The following is a 16,347-nucleotide window of genomic DNA, read 5'->3' on the forward strand; positions in this document are numbered from 1 at the left end:
TCTATTTCTTCATATCCCTTTCATTTTGAACTTTTAAGTTACCAAATAACAGAATTCAGATCACTAAGGACTAGACTACATTGTAATTTTACCTTAGAAGTTAAAATCAAGTATTTTATTTCTAATTTTCCATTTCATTGTAAGAAATGCACAAATAATACTGAGATAACATATGTATTGTTTATTGTAATAATGAATGGAATTATGTTTCATTGTGTGTGTTTGCAGGCAAATCATCCCCAAGAATTCAATCAATCAAGTGTATAGAGCTTTAGGATTTTATTTAAAATATCAATATTATACTAAGATTCTTTGGGAAGAACTATTATTTTTCTTTTCTTTTTCAACATGTGTTAACTATTAAATTGCATTATTTCTTGATGATGAAACACCTTGTGAGTGAAAATAAATGTGTTGTGATATCCCAATGCCACTAAAAATAGTCAACAATCTTTTTTATTAATTCATGTGATTTTATAATAATTTAACATTTTACAAATAATAAACAAGATAACCATCTATACAGATTGATAGAAACCAAATATTTTATTAGTTTAAGCTATTTATTTTAAAATTAGACTTGATTACTTGTTCTGGAACATGATATAGTGCCTTCGACAAATATTAATTAAAAATTTAATCCTATTTTTATCTAGAATGTTATTAGAATATACTTGAGTCACCAACTTTAATTGTATGAAATAATGTGCATATTTAGTTAAGAGGATAGTTCTAGGAAATTTTTCTTAAACAATAATAAGAACAATTTTACTGAACCACAATCATGCTATTGTCTATTGATTTTTGTCAGTTATTTTTATTTTTATAACTAGAAATTGGAGACAGAGTACCCTTGATAAAACATGCTGCTTTTTGATTACTATGTTTCTAGTAGAGATTTATATAAATAAATTGGCATTGTAATCATGTACTGTATATTCCTTTCCCAGTTAATGAAATTGGAATTGTACTTATTTCTTGCAAAACATTGAGCTTCTAACTAATGGTTAAAAGCACAAAGCCATTTGTTAAGGACAAATTATTGCATGCTGAAAGTGTAACATATCACATAAGCTTGGTCAAATCTCAGTCATGCAAACTGCAAAAGACAAAATTAATAAATTTAAATATTCTTTACATTAACATACTCTCTGTGAAAGTAGGTTGAGAATATAATGGAAAATCGTGTAATTTATTATAATATAATTTATATGTTATAGTATATAGTATTTTCAGAAGAAAAGAAAATATATATTGTTTAACTTTATACAAATCTCTTTTTAGCTTTCATTCCTGGATTAAAGAAAGGTACAGTAGAAAGAAATACAAAACTTCACTAAAATGCATGTTACATTTCAAAATGAATTTATTTGTGTTTTAAGAATTTTTTAAATATAAAACAATTTAAAATTCAACTGCTTGCCTCAGATATTAAAAATAACTGCTGTCTAAAAGAATATTCCTTCACTTTCTTATCTTGAATACTTGAATGACTTTTTCAATTTCTTTTCATCAATTTGCATGTAACAAAATTGTATTCATATAGTCATTTAGTTGACTGAAAATAGTTCCTTTCAAATTAACTCTTGATTTGTTTATTTATTCCTCTAACAAGGTAAATATTTTAATGAATAAAAAACATAGAATTTTGTGTTTCAGCATTTCTTTTCTAATTTGGTCTAAAAATTTTTCATGCTCTACTTATGCTTTTCAAAATAGTTTCATTCATCTTTCTTGTATGTAAAAATACTTTCATCAATATTTATGGTGAAGATTATTTGTAAAGGTCCCCTAAGAAAAGGCTAAGAAACAACCAGTATTTTTAAACATGAAATTTAAGCAACCAGTTAAAAGGCATATAATTTTAATTTTTTGTTCATAGGATTTAAAACTGTTATTGGATATTCTGAATGCCTCACATATTTATGCTCATTTTTCATTTCATATTTGAAAATGGCTTTTCTTTTGTTTCACTGTTATCTAAAACTTATAACTTTTTTGCTTTAAAAGCTTTTAAACTAAAATCAATATTGCATTGACATTCTAAGCAAACAGAAACCTCATCTTGAAAAACTCAAAAGAAAAACCAGTTTTCAGAATCCTTGTTCTGGTACCTAATTTCCTTTTCTGCAATAATGTATTCTTTAGTGGATATGATAACATGTGATAACTGGCTTTCTGTGCCTTATTTTACTCAGCAATGTGCCTTCATAAATTCTTTATAGAGATATAGTGGAATGAGAATTTGAATATAAGTTAGGACCACATATTTTCTGATGATAGTATTATAACTGAAAATATGAGTGCACTCAGTGTAGTCATTTAACATTAAAAAACCTACATTAATTTATGTTTCCTTTCTTCTTTAAACATTTTCTTCTCTTACTCACCTCCTTTCTTGTTGTTTTTTATCCCTCCTGCCTTCTTCCCTTCATAGCCAATTCTGGCCTTGAACACAACATATACCAGAGCATAACCTTAAACATACAATGGTGCTGAGATTACGGACATAAACTATAACATCTGATTTATGTGATGTTAAAGACTGAAACCAAAGCTTTGGCTATACTAGTCAAGAACTCAACCAATTGAGATAATTTTTCAGATTCATTTATTTTATTTTAAAGGTTGTAGTAACCACATGTCCAGAAATATAATACTGTAATTAAAATACATAGAACTTGACACTATTTAGTATTCATATATGCAAATATTTTTGTATGTGGTTGTACTACAAACATTTGTCATTCTCATCACTCTTTCATATATAAGCTCTGATGAATGGACACCTAAAAGAGATCCCATACTAGCTCAGAATTGAGAAATAGTCATTTATTTAGGGTATACTCACAAATTAGAATTCTCTGCTTAGACGGTGGACAGAGATCAAATCCAGCAATCCAACAATCTGAAAGAATGAGCAACCAGGGCAAAGGAAGAAGAGGCAGAGGCAGGCTCTGCATCCTCATATATAGTATAAGAGGCCATGTTCCAGTGGGCTGGTAACCACAAGCTGCAAGCCTTCCTACAGCACCTCCCCCTTTTGTTTAAATAAGAGAGTTCTAAGCCTAATACAAAATTATTCACAATAAGAACAAATATCCTATCCTAACTATCTTAAGTCTTGTATAATGAATAACTTAGCCAAGTCATGTGAGGAAAATAACTACTATTATCTAGTCTTCAACCCCATCGAAGATCTGAGAAGAGAAATAATATTACTTGAGTAAGTAGGAAGGGCAATCAACCAACTTCTACAATGTGTAACAAATGACAGAGACAACCTGGGCAATCACCCAAAACTCTTATTTCCAATGTTGAAGCAATCAACTTTGGCTAAGACCTAGAAAAACTGACAGACCATTTTCAAAGACAAAAAAATTTCAAAACCGTGTTACCCTGTCCTGGCAAGATTTGACAGTCTGGCTTATCCATTACCAGATACTATATATCAATGTACTTTCCTATAAATAATAACTCACAAATATTCACTTATTACTATTAGTGTGAGTAAGCTCATACCAATCTATTATCCCATCCAATTCCACCCTCTTTATTTAATAAAGATCTCAGCCTATAAATTTCCCCAACCCCCAATGCTATATCAATTATAATCAAACCCTAAATGATGTCTCTAACCCTGAGGACAAACTTTGTTGGGAGAGGGGACATTGTCTTCTAGAATTCCTCCTAGCTGTCATGGGGGCCACATTCTTTCTATGGGATCCTGTGAAATTAAAATGATGGTTAAGTTCCAAGAATAATGTCTGGTATAATTGCAAATAGTCACTGAGTATTTGGTGGAGATCTGTCCAGAAAGTTGTAAACATGTGCACCATTTCAGCTAACCAAGTTGGAAACATCTTGTGAAGCTGGTAACCCAAAACAGGTCTTGTAGTAGAGCTATCAGCATCATGATGTCATATCAACAGGGTGGAGTTGTTGTGGGTTCGCAACTTCTTCCTAGATACTTCAAAGATTACTGCAGGAAAATTCTTTGTTCGTTGTGGAAAACTTAAGCATTATTTATATAGACATACACTGACATATATATTCAATGAAAGGTACAATAAAGACAAAAATAGATATGAAGAAAAGTAATTTTTTTTGTAAATTCTTTTTTTTTTGTTCCATATCATGACTCTCGAAATGAGACAGAAACTCTAGAATTTTCTCTTAACAGAATGCTTGGATTTAAAGAAGGACAGAGCCTTGTCAAACTCCAAAACCAGCTCTATATATTCATAAATATAAATACATACATATATAAATGTATACATAATGTGTATTTTTAACCTTTCTTCTTGCAAATCATATTCAATTTTCTTGATGATCCTTATTGGGTAGTTATTTTTCCATCTGTCAATATTCAAACATCCATGGTCTCTTATATTTTTGAATATCAGTATTTTCCTGCAAAGACAAGAACAGAACCCTGCCTGAAACATTATGAAATTTCCTTACCATCTGTACGGTTGTCACCATGTGGAGGAGATGTCATTTCACTTTTTCAAATTAGTTTTCTCTGTCTCCTGAAATGGCTCACTTACTAAAACCTCATTGCTAAGACTCTATAAACACAAAATGTAAATTCATCTGTATGAAGGATAGGCATGGCCTTTCATAAAGTATCTCTTTTTCTATGTAGACATTAATGAAAATGGATTTTTAATGAAAATGTGCTTCATAGGTAAACATTAATGAAAAGAGTTTTAAGTTACTAATTATAATATGTACATTACAATTGATCACTTTAACTATTTAAAAAACCTCTATATATTAACATGCCATGAGACTAAATCAGCTAAAGTTTTATTAGCTTTCTGATGGCTAACAGTAGACATAAAATGTTATAGAAAAATATTTGCAGAAAGTATTAAGTCTTATCAAGCATTTAGATTTGAATATTTTAATATCTAAATAGTTTTCTTCAGGTAATTTATAACAAGATAATTCTACAATATTCATTATATATTGTACATTAACACAAAGCTAGACAAAATGCAACTCTTAATAAAATTGTGTTACTTTTTAATGGTTTTTACGACAAAGAAAAATGGAAGCAAAGTTGAAACTATTTATCATACAAAAATAGAGTAGAGAAGAAAATAAAGTCTATTTTGGAGAGAGTATACTTATTAAAGTCTAAAACATTTATAACACTTCACTAGTATCATTCTGATAAAACTTTTGGTGTGGCATTGAATAATAATATAACCAGTGATAACAAAAGACCTTACTCAAATTTTGTAGTTTGAATTTGTATGTTTGACTTTTTAAAATTGAGAGGTACATGAAATAAATGATATTACAAATTGGCATCTGATTAATAGAATCATTTATATGAGCCATAAGCATTGTGAAAGTTCTATATATGTCTGAAAAAGTTTAAATTTACTTAAAAGCAAAATTTTGTACACCACAGAAATTATTCATGTTTATGTAAATTTGTCTTTGGATAGTATTGATTTTAAAACCTGTAGCCAAGAGCATTGAGATTTAGAGCATGTATTGTTATATATTTTATCAATACAGTCACATGAAAATATAATGAGAGAAATTTTAAATTGTCTAGTGATTGTACTATTAAAAAGTTAAAAGAGTCGAGTTGTGGTGGTGCATGCCATTAATCCTAGCACTTGGGAAGCAAAGGGCAGGGAGATCTCTGTGAGTTTTAATTAACCTGGTCTACAAAGCAAGTTCCAGGACAACCAGAGCTGTTATACATAGAAACCCTGTCTCAGAAGAAAAGTAAAAAGCAATAAATAATTTTTAATAAAACTTTTAACATAATATATCCCGTTTTACCTACCTAAAACATAACTAATTTAAAATTATAAATGGGAGATGTTTCCATTCTTTTTCACAGTGTATATTGCAAATAAGTATGTGATTTATGAATGTAAAACTTCTCAATTCCAGCCAATCATATTTTGTGTTAGAATAGCTGTTTGTGGCTAATGGTTACTACATTAGTTTTTCATCCTTCTAAAAGACTAACAGTTATCCTTTGTGTTTGGGCTTGGTACCCACTGTGTTAATGTTATTCAAGGAAGAATAAATAAATAAAATACAACCTTAAAAGTCCTTAATATGCACTTATCCTTTTGAGATTACTACTTCCCTAGGCTACCAAGACTCACGATCTGAGGCTATTCCTTAGGACTTCTATTGTTGAAAGAGAGAACTGACTTTTACAAAATATCCTCTTACCTTCATAGATGCAACATGGACAAATGAACATTTACACTCATGTGCATACTACCCTAGCATGTATATACCCACAAAAATAAAAAAAAGAACATAATAAAATTGAAAAATTCATCTATTTGAACATTTTATATTATTTTTAGTTGAAAATATTTTATATACTGTATTCTGTTCATAGTTTATTCTCTCTTGACTCCTCCAATATCATCTCTAACTCTTCAGCCATTCAACTCCTTGTCACTTTCCTCCTGTTTTTTAGAAAATAAACAGGCCAACAAACAAATCAGAATAAAACAAAACCAACCAACCAACCAACCAACCAACAGATATATTATCTTATTTAATAGTTATTTAGCAACTTTTGTCTGCCAGATACTTTATTATGTATTTTGTATGGTTCTATGTTCTGAAAACACAGATACAACTCTTTTAGAAATATGTTGCAATAGATCATAAGCACTAAGAAAGAATAAAATATAAGCTATACCATAGACAATCTCAAAAACTGTTTTCTTAAGATATTTGATACAGTTACTGATTGCTTTAGTGTAGAAACAAGTAATTTAATATACCTATGCCTCTACCACTTAAGTAGCAGTCCTATTGTTCAAACCTGATTCTACTTCATCATATCTTGTGTTCAATTCTATTACACCCTGTCCAAAAAGACAATTAATGCAGCACACATTAAAAATTTACATAGCATATAGTGGAACTTTATAACATCAACACTTACTAGATTTCATAGAATTTTATTCATTTTGAAATTATGATATGCTTAATTTTATGTGCCATCACATAAAAAATAAGCAATATCTTTGAACATATGTAAACAAATGCACTTCTCAAAAACATTTGAAGTCACATTTTATAAGTTTTCATAGCTTCAGGGAAAAACAGACTATGTTAATTTTACTGTTCTTAATTTACAATCTTCTCTAAATTCATATGCCAAGTATTTATGCTAATTTTCAGTCAAAGTTAGAAGAATGTTGTGGAGGACTACACTACTATAAAACTATAGGATAAGTGGGTGTGAAGTTGGAACATATTATGAAATTAAAGTAGCTTCATACCTCTTTTAGCATAATGAGAAATTCTGCATCAAATTTCTCTTAGAAAATTCAACAATAAATATATGAAAGGAAGAAATACTGGGAAAACTCCTCCTCATAAAAGATAACTAAAAGTTCTGTTATCCCTAACATTGAAATTTTCAATTAATGGCATTAGTTTTTTTTTTATTTCCATGTTAGTGTATATATTTAATTGTACTTTTCATTGAGAGTTAATACCAAAAAAACTGGTCATGTTAGTAAAGAATAATGTTATAAACACATTCATTTGAATATCATATCATATCTATATGAAGTTAATTATATTTACATCATCAAAATTGACCTTTGATTATAGTTATGTTCAGAATCTCTTCTAGATTTTTTCTAATGTACATTATTATTTTATATAATCCCCATAATGTGTGTGAAGCACAGTTTGTCTCTCCATCTAATTGTAATTTAGTACTTATTTATCAACCTTTACATACCTTTCTCATTCCTATTTCCCATGCTCATTGGAATTGCCATTCTACTCTACTTTTATAAAGGTTTTCGTAGGTTCTGCATGTGTGTGAGACCTTTTATCTCTTATATTTTTGAACTGTAATTATCTACATCTCTAACCTTGCTATTTTTCTTGTGACAAAATTTATTTTATACCTGAACAATATTGTATTATTATATGTACCACATGTTAACTTTTCATTCACCAGTTGATGTACATTTTGGTTGTTCTTATTTCTTTACTGTTTTTGGTACAACTGTAATGACCTTTGTATGACAGTGTCTCTTGACATACTGATTACATTTCCTATGAGTATATATGTTCAAGAGTAGGGCTACTGGACTATATTATAACACTGTTGAAATTTGTTTTGAGAAACTTCTCTATTGTTATTTAAATGGATATGCTAACTTACATTCTTACCAACAGTGTACTAGGGCTTTGTTTTTCCCAAATCCTTATCTGCATTGGGTACCTTAAGCCTTTTAGAATTTTTTAATTCTTTGAAATTTTCAAAAATATATAAATGTGCCTTGACCATATTCATTTCCTCTCCCTTTTTTCAATTCCTCGGATATCCCAAAAATATATCTCCTTACTTGCTGCCCATTTATTGATTGATTGACTGATTTGCTTGTTATTATTATTTTTGCTAAGTTCATTTAATGTTGCTCATATGCCCGTTGGTATGGTGTCATACAGTGAAGCATTAGTAACCTACTAGTGACCACTCCACACAAAGAAAAACGGTTCTTCCTCCTTTAGCAACTGCCAGCTGCCAATGGATTTTTAGTGGCAAGGTTTTGAAGCCTCTCCTCCATTGACACTAAAAATTTTAGCTGTTTTATTCTAGTGCAAGTCTTGTTCATGTAACCATAGTATCTGTGAATGCATGTGTTCAGGTACATCATGTTTAGCAGATCACATTTCACAGCTCTTTTTCTTATTTCCTGACCATCCTTTAGCTGTTATGTTCTTTATGATTCATCTTCAACAATGTTTCTTTAACTTTGGAAGAGCAACAGTTTGACATAGATATCCAATAAATACAAAAGCACTCAGTTGTTTACACCTGATACTTCTGTGTACCTGGTAAAACAAACAAACAAAAACCTGGCTAGAGAAGCCATAAGTGCTAGGAATGAAGCTAATGTTGTTTAATTATGTGGTAATGTAGTCAAATTGCCAGCTAAATATTTACGTTCACACACATAGACTTGTGCTGTTCTGAACTTTGGTTAGAGAAACTTATTTAACATGTAGCAAATGGAGAGACTCATACTGTTCAAAGTGTTGGGCCTATTTTATATTAGCTATTCTTACTGAGGTGAGGTGACATCTTGTGATTTTGATCTGCACTTCTCCTTCTCTGATTAGTAATAGTTAACATTTTTGTATTCATGTTCAACATATATATATATATATATAATGTATATATATGTATATATATGTGTGTGTGTGTATGTGTGTATGTGTGTGTATATATATACACACATATATACATATACATATACATATACATATACATATATATCTTTAAGATAAATGTCTATGAAGGGGCGTGGTTGATTGGCAATCATGATTAACCAGACCAGCTTTAATATATAATATTCAGCTTTAATAAAGGAAAGAAAAGGGAACTTACAAAAGCCAAGGTTCCAGCGAGGAACCAGGGAAACAAAGAGACAAAACAAACAAAACATGGATCTTTTAAAGGTATTTTGTGCCCCAGAGGGGTCACGCCCCTCAGACAAGGGATTGGTCAGCTTCCCCAACATGTCTATTTAAATCTATTGCCTATTTTTTCATTAAAATATTTTATTAATTTTTTGGATTTTCACCTTATTATTTTTCTGTCATATTTTCTCTTGGCTCATTTTCTTAATTCTTTCTAGACCTGCTTCCAATTTTCTACCTCTCCAACTTTGTGGTCTCTCTTTTTGTTTTTAATTTAATAGTCTATTGACTCTAATTTGGATTGTCCATATATTTCTGTGTGTGATCAAAACACTGACCAAGCCAATTTCATATGTCCTACCATCTTTAACATATTCTAATGGTTTGAAAGTCCAAGTTATTTTTTAAATAGCTAAGTATTTAGTGTGAGTTCCTGTAAAAAATCACAAAGAATTTATATACTTCTTATTTTAAAAGGGAAGTAACTAGAGCACAGTTACAATCAGCAAACTCAAAGTCTAACAGTCTGAGAAACTCAAATGTCTGACATGTGGAAGAATTTCTGGGATATCAAGAGCTTTGAGCTCTTCATTTCTCTGGCTCTACCATTCATAACATCACACAACTTTTCTTCTAGGTTCAGTCCAACTGCACTCCTTATCTACCACTTTTTTAGTCTTCATCTCAATGTCCTGGAGTTTTCAATATGTTGGGGCTGTCACTACACCTGAGTCTTCATGCTCATAAATACCTCCTGGAATTCTCAGAGATTCTGCCCCTGCCCATTACCTTAGCTTTATCTTATCTCCATGACCCCATTTATCCTACAGCTTCCATTATGACAAAAGAATTACCATGTGTGTGATACTAAGTTTGGCTATTGGCCTGAGGTGTTTTCTTAGCTTCTCTAGATCACAACTTCTCTGTTCTTAGTCTGAGGAAATACTTCCAAGATTTCACCTGAATTATGCTCTTCTCTTATTAATGACAATTTATATTTCAGTTCTAGGTAAGAAGCATTGATTGTCCCAGTAAAACAAAGGTTTCTCTTCGGTGACTGAATACTTGTTAAGCACAGCAGAGTCTTCAGCTCCATCTGATAATATTTCATAGATTTTTCATGCAAAATATCACATGAATGATCCCAATATAATATTTGGTGGGCTCTAGAACTTTCTTCTGAACCTATACAAACCAGGAATCCATATTTGTATTATTTAGCATTCTTAGCTTTCAAACACCATTGAATAACCCTTTAACCTGTAAGTACTGAGAAAGGTTCCTTACCCAAAGTTTCAAATTTCTCCAACTTGCTCCCACAAAGATATAGAAAACACATGATAAGATGCATCACAGCAGACCCACCATGCCTAGCATCAATTTCTGTCGTAGTTTGCTTTCTATTGCTGGGATAAACATCATGACCAAAAGCAATCTAAAAACAAAGTTTTATTTGGCTTATATATCCAGGAAACAATGCATACTATGAGAAATTTCATGGCAGAAATTTAAGGCAGCTGTTCTGTGCAAAAACTATAGAGCCTTGTGTCTCCACTTACTTTCTTTGGCTAGGTCAGGTTGCTATATTATAAAACATTGAACCACGTGCTCAGAGGTGGCATCCACAGTGAGCTGGTTCTACTAACACCAATTATTAATCTGTCATTTTCCATCACAGACATGCCAATAAACCAATATAATGGAGGCAATTCCTCAGTTAATATTTTCTTTATCCAGGCAACTCTAGTTTGTGGCAAATTGACAAAAAACATGCAACACAGGCTCAACCCACAAGATTGTTGTTATCCTACCAGAAGGCACATTTTTAAAGAAAACTGACTCTCTCTCTCTCCAAGAATTTTTCATAATTTGATAAAAGTGGACTACAGCCATCAAACCATGCAACATTCTATTACTTATGTTAACCAGATCAATTCTCACTGTTGTGTTATTTCACATGGGTTCTGGATATCAAGCATTGGTCAGAGGTATACCTTTTTACTATTAATGCTAATATTTTCTCAGATATTTTGGATTATCACTGCATTTTGTTGAGAATCATTTTAGACTGAAGAAGTTTCTCCATTTTCTGGCATCTATTTCATTTTATTTTCATACTCACTGCTTTGAGATCTATCTTATTATCACATCTTTGGGTCTTACATAGTTGATTGGTTTTGTTGTTGATGATGATTAATGTAAGTGGTAAAAGGTAAGGTCTTACTTGATTTTCTGCATTTGGATATACAATTTGTCAACACTCTATTGAAAATAGCACTTTCTCCAAAACGTGTTTTTAACTACTTTGTCAAAAGTAAGTTGACTATAGATGTAACTATAGGTTTATTGTAGTCTTTATATTATTTATCATTGGCCTATGAGCTGTTTCATTCACAAAATCAGCAATCTGGGGCCTTATATTAAAAAATAACAACAGTCAAAAGTTTAGTATGTAAGCAAGAACACAGAAATAATATCCTTTTGAAAATAAGGACACAGATAAATTTAGCAGCAAAGGCAATGATTATATCTGGCATAGAGCTCACATCTCTTCATTTTATTCTCTTTCCTGTGTCTCTCAAAAAGTGAGGAATCCCAGGAAAGAGTCTGGCTCAGTTTTTTTTTCCAGAATTTAATCTATGTTGATGTATAACATGAATATCTCTATATAAGTAATTAAGTAATCATAGAGATGAAAAATTTACTAGGTGAAAGGATAGGAAGATTCTGTGCATGTTCCTTTGGTGAAGAAATACCTGACACATATTTTGTGGTGATGCAACAAATTGAGGACTATTACTTTGTGTTCTTTTTATCCTATTTTGGAGGATCTGAGCAATTTTAAGATGGTTCAACCATAGTAATGCTTATATTCTGACTATTAGTGAACTAGTACCAGCATCTTTCCATCTTGTCTCAAGAAACCAACCAGGCCTACCTAATACATTTCATGTCCTTTGATGAGAAGTGATGCTCTTTTTCAGTTGTTTGATGAGCTAAGTTTCTACATAATAATAGTACTTTTAAAGTCATGTATCATATTTCCTTCTGGTTTGCTTATATGTCTTAAGGCAGCACTGGCTGTTTGAGCCTGTCTTAGTGTTCCATATAATTTCATAAACATTTATGGTTCTGGGCAGAGTATCTTCTTTGTTGTACTGCACATGATATAGAAAGTATAATTATTTTTGGTGTTATAAACCATTAATAATGGTGATACTTCTAATCAATGAACACGATGTCATTTCATTTTTTGCTTTTCTTAGTTTTTTCCATTACATTTAAAAATAATTTAATTTCTTTTTAATTTTCAAATTTATCCCTATGTATTTGCTCATTTATTTTTGGTTGCTGTCTTAAATTAAATTATTTTCTGGATTTCTAATTCAGGTAGCTCAATAATGCCAAATATTAGCCATACTGCTAAAAATTTTGTTACTTCCTGACCAGTAACTTTATCAACTCCTGTGTTAGTTCTAATATATTTGTATGAATTTGATAATTTTTGTATGTCTAAAATTATGTCATCTTGTGAACAGTTTATTTTTTAACTCGATCTTCCAACTTCATGTTGAATACAATTAGCAGAAGTAAAAACAAATTTTGTTTACTGAGTTTAAGGATATTTTTGTATAAACAATTCATTTAATTTATTTTATCATAAAAAGATATTATTTCATCCACTGTTTCTACACCAATGAAGCAGATTTTACTACCATTTTGTTGATATAATGAATCTATGCATTGTTTTACATATATTCACCCATTGTTTTGTCCCAAACTGGAAATGCAAGGGTTATATTAAATAATATATTAATGTGATATTGGGTTGGATTTTCTAGCATTCTTTTGAAGATCTGTACATTCATTATCATCGATGTTATTGGTAAATAGTTTGTTTTAAAATGATACTGATATCAAAAAATTTGGTTGTTTAAAAATGAATGTTTGTGATTTTTTGAAAGCCTCACCTAAAGATCACTTAAAGGAAGAAACAGGAATTTTAAGAGTATGTGGTAGTTGAGTCTGATGAAAACATATTTTAAGTAAGAATTTATATTAATACTTGCAAATTATTTTCACTTTATTAGAATATCTCAATATAGTCATATACATATTTTATTGTTATGTTTTAACATAATATATGAACTTTAAATAATATCACTGAAAATATTTTTTAATTTGACTTAGAGCACATAACTTTTAGCCCAAATAATTTTCTTCCATTTTAAATGCTAATTTTACACATGGCAAAGAAAAATATCAAGTTTTCTGCAGCTATTTTATTTTGTTCATTTGCTTTCATCATAATATTATGTAGTATGAGAAATTAGCTTAGATAAGATGAATAATTCAAATAATTGACAATCCTTTTTTCTTTTCCTCTTTATTTAAATTGTTTTTATCTTTTTTTTTTTTTTTTGGTTTTTTGAGACAGGGTTTCCCTGTAGTTTTTAGAGCCTGTCCTGGAACTAGCTCTTGTAAACCAGGCTGGCCTCGAACTCAGAGATCCGCCTGCCTCTGCCTCCCGAGTGCTGGGATTAAAGGCGTGCGCCACCACTGCCCGGCTGTTTTTATCATTTTTGATAACTTTATATGTGAATACTACATGTACAATATTTCTAGCCCACCTTCTCCCTATTATAGCTCCTATTGTGCCTGATTCACTCTTCCTCTCAAATTTATGACCTCTTCTTTAACTATTATTATGAGATACCTAACCAAAAGAGTTCATTTAGTGTTGCCTGCATGTGTATGTACTTAAAGTTCATCACTGGGACTGGACAGTCAATCATGGGGTTCTCATCCTTAGAGAAGACTTTGCCTTTCTCTCTCAGCAGACAATAATTTCCTGAAGCTCTTCATCTAAGGATGAGTCCTTATGACCAAGATCTTGGATGGAAAAGAATATGTTTTATATTTTCCATGGAGCTATATCAGTGAAATTTTGGCATAGTTTTCTAAACAAGATCTTCATAACGAGAACTCCAGTCTACATCTAAACATGGATGCAGAAAATTTTTAAGTGCTCATTTTTTTTAAATTTTTGTGACTATAATTACATTTCTCCCTTCCCGTTTCCTCTCTCCATACCCTCCCACATAATTGTTCCTACTCCAAATTCATAGCTTATTTTTTATTAACCTGTGAAGACCATACATATAATGCTACCTATATGTGTGTTTTCACGGTTGACCATTTCTTAATGAAACTGTATATAGATTACCAATCCTCAATAGAACTCTTATCAATCACAGTGCTATATTACTTATTATCTGTCTAAAATATCCTCTATTCAAACAATCAGATCTGTTAGTGAAGTTGATGTTTAAAGGGTATAATGGTCTGCATTGCTTTGACTATTTCTTGTTGTTCTTGTTTAATGCCAGTACAAAGCATAGGTAAAAAATGAGGACAAGGAAATTGTACTTCATACTGTTTATTGCTGTGTCTTATCTTGGTGAATATTTAAACAGCAGTTATACCCATCATCAGGAGAAAGATTACATTTTATTTTATTCTTTCAAAATCTATTTCATAAAATGAATTATTTCTTTAAAGAGAAAAAGTTAAACTTTTAGAAATACTTTGCATTTGAAATCTTTCCTATTCTAGTGTGAAGTGTTTTTTTTTCTTTCTAGCTTTATTGTGTTTCTGTAAGAGAATATAAATTTCTGAATAAACAGTGATGTAATAATACAAGGTATTACAATATGCAACAAACCATTATTACCTAAAGAAAGTTTCCTTTTCATGTAAAATGCTCATTTTGCATCAAAAGAAGCATTTATGCAAATAAAAAGTAATTTTGTCATTACTAATAAAATTTTCTAATGACTTCACAGGAGGACACAATTAGTCATCACATTAAAAGTTATTTTTAAATGTTGAGAGGACATGCTAGCTTCTTCCGTTAATTTATTATTTTTAATACTGAATAATATTTCAATTACTACCAATAATGAAGTCAATAGTATTTTCCTCAAAGGTATATGCATGTATAATTTCAAAAAGTTTTAAGAAATGTTGAATTTCATTAAACATAAAAACAGCTTTATTATTAGAGCAGAAAATCTTGGACTTTTGAAACTTTTTTTTCCTCCATCAATATAGCAAAACTAAGAAACATGAACATTGCTCCATTAAAAGTGATATTGGATGACTTTTCAGACCATGTATTGAATTAGCAATGAAAACATTATTTTTTATGGATACTTCTCTGACAAAAACATTCAATCCAGAGGCTTTGCCTAGCTTTATAAAATATTATTTTGACAGTAAAAGTAATGTTAATTTTATAGCAATAGAATTCCTTAATACCAGTTTGACCAAAAGACAAATTAATTTATTACTATCATTAAAGTGTTAACTTCCCCATAGATGTGAAATTTGAGAAAGCATAAATTATTTACTTTCAGTGTTAAGTGTGTTATGGAAGTGAGAAGAGTCACCAATTTTATATAAAAATTATTATAGTTTACATATCAAGCCTTATACATTTAGCCATATTTTATTTACAGACTTCTACATTGTGGACAGATTAATGAAAATATTTGTATATGAATATACTAAGTAATAAGCAGAGCACTTCAGAGACATTATTTTATTCATCTATCTAAAATTTTCATTGTAATAAATTAAGACTCATAGTTGCTAAAAATAATGAACAATGAAGATACAATGCAAAAGTTATAAAATTTATTTGACAAATCCCACGTTAAAAATGTTTATATACCTGGCCATTGAAGTTTGGGGGAATAAAACATACTAATTTTGCTCCATGCACTACATATAATATGACACATGATTACACATAAAGAATTGTATCATAATTTATAATTTATCATGCTTTATCATTCCTATGCACTTTTTCTATTTGCTTGGAAAGTATATCAA

At 30.3% G+C, this 16,347-nt stretch overlaps 1 protein-coding gene across 8 annotated transcripts in view; it reads left to right on the forward strand.

The window, feature by feature from the left end:
• The window catches only part of Pcdh11x (protocadherin 11 X-linked), a 548,040-nt gene that overhangs the window by 449,705 nt on the left and 81,988 nt on the right, over window positions 1-16,347 (forward strand). For 4 of the 8 annotated variants that reach the window (XM_038317057.1, XM_038317059.1, XM_038317063.1 and 1 more), the window contains one exon: window positions 1,285-1,308. The exons of the other annotated variants lie outside the window; for them this stretch is intronic. In XM_038317057.1, the coding sequence (XP_038172985.1) occupies window positions 1,285-1,308 (24 nt within the window). The remainder of the gene's footprint in view (window positions 1-1,284; window positions 1,309-16,347) is intronic. 8 annotated transcript variants of the gene reach the window in all.

The sequence above is a fragment of the Arvicola amphibius genome, chromosome X (assembly GCF_903992535.2).
Source record: "Arvicola amphibius chromosome X, mArvAmp1.2, whole genome shotgun sequence".
Taxonomy (NCBI): domain Eukaryota; kingdom Metazoa; phylum Chordata; class Mammalia; order Rodentia; family Cricetidae; genus Arvicola; species Arvicola amphibius.